The sequence below is a fragment of the Gracilinanus agilis genome, chromosome 5 (genome assembly GCF_016433145.1).
Source record: "Gracilinanus agilis isolate LMUSP501 chromosome 5, AgileGrace, whole genome shotgun sequence".
Taxonomy (NCBI): Eukaryota; Metazoa; Chordata; class Mammalia; order Didelphimorphia; family Didelphidae; genus Gracilinanus; species Gracilinanus agilis.
In genome coordinates this window covers 299350883-299359649 of record NC_058134.1, presented here as the reverse complement: position 1 = coordinate 299359649, position 8767 = coordinate 299350883, and the positions used below count along the sequence as shown (strand labels likewise).

General features: G+C 43.5%; 1 protein-coding gene across 1 annotated transcript in view; it reads right to left on the bottom strand.

Annotated features, from left to right (window-relative positions):
* Positions 1–1009: 1009 nt before the first annotated feature.
* RIBC2 (RIB43A domain with coiled-coils 2) overlaps positions 1010–8767 on the bottom strand; it is a 28058-nt gene continuing 20300 nt past the window's right edge. Inside the window, exons 6-7 of the mRNA XM_044678247.1 lie at positions 4932–5098; positions 1010–1096 (exon numbers count right to left, since the gene is read on the bottom strand). Of these exons, the coding sequence (XP_044534182.1) occupies positions 1015–1096; positions 4932–5098 (249 nt within the window). The 3' untranslated portion in view covers positions 1010–1014. The remainder of the gene's footprint in view (positions 1097–4931; positions 5099–8767) is intronic.

Sequence of the window (8767 nt, the reverse complement as noted above, 5' to 3'; positions counted from 1 at the left end):
GGACTCGCCAAGGGTGAGAACACCACTTGGGCAGAGTCCTGGCTTACCTCAGGCCTGAAGAATTCCAAGCTTTTCTCATTGCTTCAAGAAGCTTTAGAATCGCCCAATTGGAGCCAAAGGCCCCATGCCAGACATTGGGGATCCTTTCATAATTAATGCTAGACCCCTGAAGTGGGGAAGGACAGAGAGCAGAGCATGTCTATCTCCCACCTCCCCGTGCTGTGGCACTCAGAACTAAATGGGACATCATCAAGAACTGAGGCTGGCCTTGGGGGTATAACCTGAGCATCAGGCCTGTGGGGCTGGGGGCTTACAGGGAGAAAGGATTTGACACTGATCTTCTTGCTTCCAAAGGCCCACAGATGGCCTCCCATTGAACCCCGGGCCACATACTGCTGGCCATCGCGGGGAGGAATCAGAACCTGGCTGTCCTGTCTTATTTCTGTGACCTGGGACAGGCACTGCCCGTCTCTGGGCCTACAAAATGAAGGGGGGGTAAGATAATTTCTGAGGTCATCCAAATCCCATCCCTGTCTTAGCTGCCCAGAGTACCCCAGGAATAGTGAGCTGGGAGAGAGAGAATCTATTAAAACAGGAAACATCAGAGCTGGAAGGGGCCCGAGAACAGGGGATGTCAGGGCTGGGAGGGATCTCAGAACAAGTCACACAGGAAAATGGTGGCAAAGCTGGAACTCAAATTTCCTGCTTCTTTGTTAGGGTTCTGGCTACTGGACCTGTGGCCTCCTACTCATTCAATGTTCCATTCGTTTATTTGACCAACACTTATCCCATTCCCTCTAACACAGTGTTTCTGGTGCTCAGGGGGCTGAGCTCCAGGCTCCAGGAGCTTCCTGTAGTTGGAAGAGGCCTTGGGACACTAGCCCCCAGGCCACAGTACAGCTCTGAGAGCCCCAGCCTCGACAGCAATGAGCAAAGGAACAGATAAGACTTTAAAAAAATTTTATTAAATCCCAATATACATAAACCAAAACATTAGTGGCTATATTTTCATCCTTATTTACTAGTTGTATTAAATTGTGAGAAATATTCTGCGGAAGGGTAATTCCTGTAGACTTCCTCATTAAGATAATCAGTCCTGGAGTAAAACAAACCAGAGAAAATGAGCAAGTAGCTAGGTTTTCTGGAAAAGGGCAAACGAAATACAAATCAAACGACCAGCTACTAAAATACCCTCATAATAAATACATGGAGTTATCTCAAGGACCTGGAGGATAATTCAGCCTTTTCCCTCCCTCAAAGCTCAACTAAATTTGCTTCAAAATTCTTACAGTGAGGGGGCAGTGAGGTGGCTCAGTGGATTGAAAGCCAGGCCTAGAAACAGTTGGTCCTGGGTTCAAATTCAGACACTTCCTAGCTATGTGACCCTGGGCAAGTCACTTAACCCCCATTGCCTATCCCTTACCACTTTCTTCCTTGGAACCAATACATGGTATTGATTCTAAGACAAAAGGCAAGGGTTTAAAATTTTTTCTTCCAGTGAAATGGTTCTTTTTAGATTTCCGTAATGTCATCAGACTTAGGGACTCCCCTTGGGATATTGGAGAATTCAAGGATTAACATCCAGTGACAAAACTGGGACACTAATGTATTGCTGTAGGAGTTGTGAACGGATCCAACCATTCTGGAAGGCAAGTTAGAATTATGCCCAAAAAGCTTTAAAGGAATGTATACCTTTTGACCCAGAAATACCACTACTAAGTCTGTATCCCAAAGAGATACAAAAAAAATTGGGAAAGGACCTGTTTATACAGAAGTATTTATAGCTGCTCTTTTTGAGATAGCAAAGAATTGGAAACTAAAAGGATATCTCTCAATTGGGGGATGGTTGAACAAACTGTGGTATAGGCAATACTTTTGTGTTATAAGGAACGATGAACAGGATGATTTCAGAAAGAACTGGAAAGACCTACATGAACTGATGCAGAGAGAAATAAGCAGAACCAGAAGAACATTATAGAGAGTAACTGAAATACTATGGGAAGATCAAATATGATAGACTTTGCTACTAACAGCAATGCAATTGCCCAGCACAATTCGGAAGGGAAAAGAATGCTATCCACATCTAGAAAAAGAACTGTTAATTTATCATTGCTTATTTGGGTATATGATGTGGGGTTTTGGTTTTATAAGATTATTCTCTTACAAAAATGAGTAATATGGAAATATGTTTTGAATGATAATATATATATAACCCAGTAGAATTGCTTATCAACTCTGGGAGGGGGGAAGAGAAGAAGAGAGGGAGACAACATGAGTCATGTAACTTTGGAAAACTTATGTGTTAATTTGTTGTTGGAATAAAATAAAGATAAAATGGAAAAAAAATCATTTAACATAAGAAAAAGGATTAACATCCAATTTTAATTTTTTTATTAATTTTAAAATTTTGTTGTATTTTTATTTTTAATTTAATTTTTCCATGGTTACATGATTCATGTTGTCTCCCTCTCCTCTTCCCTACCCACTCCCAGAGCTGATGAGCAATTCCACTGGGTTATACATATATTATCACTCAAAGCCCATTTCCATATTATTCATTTTTGTAATAATCTTTAAAAACCAAAACCCCAAATCATATACCCATATGAACAAATGATAAATCATATGTTTTCTTCTGGATTTCTACTCCCACAGTTCTTTCTCTGGATTTGATAGCATTCTTTCTAAGTCCCTCAGAATTGTCCTGGATCATCGCATTGTTATTAGTAGCAAAGTCAATTACCTTTGATTGTCCCACAGTGTTTCTGTTACTGTGTATAATGTCTCCTGGTTCTACTCAATTCACTCCACATCAGTTCAACATTCAATTTTTAAATGATTGTGTTCATTTACCCTGATTTTTCTTAGTTTATTAGTATTTTTTAGGTTCCTGTCATATGTACAGAATCTACTTGGTAAATTACTATCTTGAAATTTAGATAAAGATAACAGAATACTTGAATGTCAGAACTGGAAAAGATCTGGGAGCCTAGAATAGACAATGTTAGAGCTGGGAGAGACTGTGGAGCCTATAACAGAGAATGTCAGTGCTAGCAGAAATCTTGGGGCCCAGAACAGAAAATGTTACCAACTGGGAGAGACTGTGAAGGCTAGAACAAAGAATATCAGTGCTGGGGAAGACTTCGGAGCCTAGAACAGGGAATATTAGGGCTGGGAGAGACCTGAAAGCCTAGAATAGAGAATGTCAGTGCTAAGAGAGACCTTAGAGCCCAGAACAGAGAATGTTACAGCTGGGAGAGAATCCATGGAGCCTAGGACAGACTGTTAGTGCTCAGAAAGACTTCAGAGAAATTCAGGGACCCAAAGGCAGTAAACTTGGTTTTTGTTTTCAAATATTCCAGTAGAACTGGTTTCCTTTATGGTTTGCCTTTCACTTCATGCTTTGAAAGTGCCCTATCCATCCCACCATGGTCAAGAGGTGAAGACCGAGTCCTCGTCCCACAGTATAACTGTCTCCATGGGAACCTTTCAGTAACCCTGTTCAAATGACCATAGCAGCTGAGCCCCTTCTTCTCCTTCCTCTTCTTTTTTTTTTAAACCCTTAACTTCTGTGTATTGGCTCCTTGGTGGAAGAGTGGTAAGGGTGGGCAATGGGGGTCAAGTGACTTGCCCAGGGTCACACAGCTGGGAAGCATCTGAGGCTGGATTTGAACCTAGGATCTCCCGTCTCTAGGCCTGACTCAATCCACTGAGCTACCCAGCTGCCCCTGAGCCTCTTCTTCTTAAGGGGGGTGGTGCATACTATTACTCTAGCCTGAGGATTGGCTAACTCGCCAAAGCCCTTCTCAGCTCCTTTCCACCCTCGGGGCCTCCCTTTCCCCCAAATTAATTCTGGCTCTCCACTGGGCAGGCTAGACTAGCTAGAAGTTCTCCTAAGACCCTCCTGACCCAAACCCCCTACTCAGATGGAATGGTTTCCCACTAAATGTGGGGTGTTGCTTTTTTGGGTTTTTTTGCTGGAGGTCACAGACTCCTAGAGGAGGCATTTAAGCCAACACCCGAGTCCTTACCAAAGTCAATGGTGACAGTGTTGGGTTGGGAATCAGAAGACCCAGATTTAGGGGCCCTGAAGGCAGTGATCATACCTCCTCCTCTCCAGGCTTTTCTCTCCAAGGTAAAAACTCTACTTCCTTCTACTGACACCCATATTCCGAGGTCTCCAGGCACCTCACTATCCTCAGAAAACATACACATGCCACTGATGGTGCCCAGAATGGAACCCGATTCTCCAGATGACATCTGGTCAGATCCCTCTGCCTCTCTTACCATAGCCCAAAGTCACCAGAGCGTCTTGGGAGGGGAGGGGGGGTTAACATTACTCTATTAGACTCATATGTAGCTTGGAGCTCACCAGGATTCTCAGTACTTTTTCTCAGTACACTTTTCTGTGCCTTTCCTTCCCCAATCTTGTCTTGAAGTTAAATTTTGTATACCAAAGTTTTACTTTTCTTACCAGTATAAAGGGGTCTGATGGCCCCAAACCACATGAAAAACACCAGAAGGGTTTCTTTTGCCCACTGTCAAGACTGTAAGCCCCCTGAAGGCAAGGGCCTCCAGCTGATTCATCTTTAGACATTTAACATATGATTGTCAACAATCCCAAGAGGAAGGGAGAGAAGGAGGTATTAGAAGTATCCTTATTTTACAGGAACGGAGGCTCTATGGGCCTAAGGGACAGCCTTCATGTCTGAAGTCAGGTCTCTTGTGCACTTTGTCCATTGTCTCTACCCTACCCCCAAGTCTCTGTCCCTCTCTGCCTAGAAGGTACCAAAGGGTGGATGGATAGGATGGATGAATGGATGGATGGCTAGAAGGATGGGATAGCTGCATACGGCATTTCCAGATCATCCCCCAGACACACACACACACACACACACACACGTGTTAACCCCTCCCTCTTGTCTACTCACATGCTTTTATGCTCATAGGCCAAGTTCAAATTCTTGTTATCCATATCCCTGCGGAGATCTCGGTTTAGCCGCTGCTGCTTCCTCTCTAACAGAATGTTGACTCTGGCTGCCTGGACTCGCTGCCGGTCCCAGTCAAAGTCTCGTTGCTTCTCTTCCTCCTGTAGCCTCTATAGGGAGAGATGAGAGCTGGGGCCAGTTTATCCCAGACATCCAATACCGCTAGAAAAGGAGAGATCACCAAGGAGGCAAGGCTGGGCAGTTCCATTTGAAGCCCAGCTTAGTCCCCCTCTCCTTGAGTGATGGCACTTTGACCCAGTCCCTTCCCCTGAACTCTCAACTGGAAAGGTTGAACTAGCTAAAAGCTCAAAGTCTCACAGCTCTTGAGAAGATCTTTTCTACGCTACTCCAACAAAATAGTTTCCAAGATTCTGCTTCTGCTTGTGCTGCTTGCCCCTTGCAGGATGCCTGGCAAGTTACTTCCCTTCCCTGTCTATGAAATGAGGGGCTTGGACTCTAAGGTCCCTTCCAGAGCTGTCATCCTATCCTCTCTCCATCTTATTCCTAGACATAGGAACTGCTGGCAGCATTTCCCTGATGCACTAGTCTCATTGCCTGGTCAAACAAGAAAATCAGGTTAGTTTCACATGATCTGTGCTTGATGAAGCCAGGCTGGCTTTTGGTTTTGCTGTTTCCCTTTCTAAACACTCTTGTGCCACCCTCTGGATAATATGCTTGGAACAAAGACAAGTCCACTAGTCTACAGTTTGCTGTCACCGTTAGTTACCATCTGTCTGAAAATAGAGCACGCACCTTCCTCTAGCACTTCTTGTTAGCAAAGGGCTTTCAAAGATTTTGGACAGGGTTTTGCAGCCCGTTTCTTGTCCTTTTAACATCTTATGTTATAATCTGTTCAGGCATTCTGACCAGACTCTAAGGGACGCTGTCTGGCTACTTCCTCATTCTGCTGACTAATGTTATGTCCTTCTTACCAGCCAAATCTCATTCTTTCATTCTTTCCACCACCCTCCTTTATATCATTATTCTCATCTAGCTGTAACAGCATGTGCTTGTCTCTTCCTCATTTCCTCTCTTGCACATGATACACATCAAACCTTGTGAAAATCTTTTGACCCCCGTTTTTACACTCATGAGCCTCAGCTTTCTCTGGGCTTCAGTGACTTTGATGATAGCCTCACAGTGCCGGCCCAGAGTGTTGGCTTCCATTTTAGATGTTTCCTTTTGCGGTAGGAACTTGTCAAAGGGCTTCCTGCACACCCGGGTCTCCTCAGGCATCAACTCTTTCTTCCTCAACACAGTTTGCTTGAGTCTTAGATTCTTGTTCTAAAGAACATCCTTGCCTTCCTGAGCCTAACTTCTTCTGAATAGTATTGGGCTGTCCCTTCACCTCTGAAAACTGCTTTCCCCCAGCCTGACTTTTCTCTCCTCTAACATGACTCAAGGATGGAATGGCCACAGAATCCCCAGAGGTCCCTAATTGTTGTTACTTCAATATCCAGGGCTGGCTTAGACCACCCAATAGCAGTTCCCTAATGGTTTCCAACATCTTTCAAGAAGAGATTAAATCGTCACTAATGTTAAGTGTTATATACGTGTCATTCCCTAAAAGATAAATGGTCAAAGGATATTAACAAGCAATTCTCAAAAGAATCACATTTAAGTATCCATAAACATATCAAAGAATTCTTAAAATCTCTAATAAAAAGAGAAATGCTACTGAAAACACCCAAGGTTTTACTGCATACTCTGCAAATTGGCAAAGATGGCAATACTCAATGTTGGAGGGATTGTGAAATAATAGGTATACTCATACATTGTTGGTGGAGCTGTGAAAGGATACCTCCATTTTGGAAAGCAATTTGGAATTATGAAATAAAAGTATTGAAATCATCATTGATAAGAAGTCACCACATATACCAAAACATTTATAGCAATTTTTTATTTATTTTTATTTTTGTGATGACAAAGATTTGGAAAGTTGATGTCCAGTGATTGGAAAAGGCTAAACAAACTGGGGTCCATGAATGTGATAGAATATGACTGTGCTATAAGAAATGAGGTATGTGATGGATACAGGGAATTATGGGCAGAACTACATGAATGAAGGTAGAGGGAAGTCAGCTGAACCAAGACAAACTTTAACAAAGGAAATGGAAAGAACAATGATGCATCCCAAATGAACAAAATTATAAATATCAAACAGGATGTGAATGAAGAAGACACCTCCAATCCAATCTTCTGGGGAGGTGGGGAGGTCCACAGGAGAGACATGTGACACGTTTTTGGAATTGTTTCAATGGATTGATCAGTTGGGCTAACTTTTTTCTGGATGGTTCTCGGGGAGGGGAAGGGAAAGAGATCTTGGGGATAACTATGATGATGGAACTAAAAACTTGCTTTTACAATTTCAGGACAAACTGATCAGCTGCTTCGGATGTTTGGACAATTGAAGACCTCAATATGATCTCTGCTTCCATCTGCTCCCCGAGTTCTTTGTCTCATTTTTCCTTCTGCCTCAGTGACCTGGAGTGAGCCCCTACAAAGCTTCTCACATGTGTCTCTTTCCCTCATTCCTGTGGCTTTCTCATACTCACCCTGCATTTCTTCTCTCAGGTCCCTGGACTCCCTCACAAGAGCACAGTATTAAGAGTCCTTAATACACAATGCTCCTCTATCCCTACTACCCTTGTATCTCTTCTGTTCCTCCTGAGTGAGGTATGAGACACGCCACCACTGGGTCCCATCCCACCAAGCCATGGCCATGGTAACCAAGCCAAAAGGCCTGCTTGGAATAGGATTTTCAGTCCAGTCCATCTGTCATCCATACTGGTGATTTTGGACAGCGATATTGAAGCTTTGGCTATTGAAAGTTCCTGAGATGCCATCTCCTAGGAATTTCCCTCATTCTCTGTCTCCTGGGCTAAGCCTGTTCTCCTCTCAGCTTTAGGCTTGACATACAGATATAGAGAGTATGCCCCTTCTCCCCACCAACCTGATTCAAAGCAAATGTGGTTTTTTTTTATTGCTTTTAAAGGGCAATCCCTGGGAGTCACCCTTGACAAGAACCTCTATATCTACTCTATATGATGGAGATGGGCAGTGGGTTGTAATAGAATTGAGACCCTCAAGTTCTGAAATCTTGCATTTCTCACCAGTTAGCACTAATTAAACATAAACTGCAGCATTAGTTAAGCATAAATTGCAAGCATTAATCATTAGCAGTGGTTCAGTAATATACTATAGTACACATATACTATACTGGGCCATCAGCCAGGGAGGCTACTCTACTAGCCTTCCCCACTCCCCAGTCCATCAGCCCTAAGGCTATCTAATTAGCCCCCAGACTGTCCCACCAGCTATTAGGCTATACCTTAAACCTCTCCTTCAGATAAAATTCTTTTCTTTCTTCTGGATTGAACAAAGTTTGAGCCTCCCAGTCTTGGGGTGAGACCTTGCTACAAACTTGGGTGTGTTTCTTCCACCACACATATTCCAAGCATCATCTTAACCAAATGCCTATTCTCTCTCCCTCTCTCTCTTCCTTCCTCCTTCTTCACCCTAGCCAGCCTGGTCTAGGTTTTCATCTGCCTCCATTCCAAAGGATACTTGACTTTGGGAAAGATCATAGGGACAAGAAACAAGGAAGAAGTCAGGGGCTTCTTAGGTTGGTGTGGAGGGAAAGTGGGTACAAATCAAGGATGAGGCCAGAGAGGTCATGGCACCTCACAGCAAGTGGCATGAGTATGTCAAGGAAAGGAGGCTGGATTGGACTTTGCAGGCAATTGGGAGTATGAACAGAGCAGACAAGGCACAGAGAA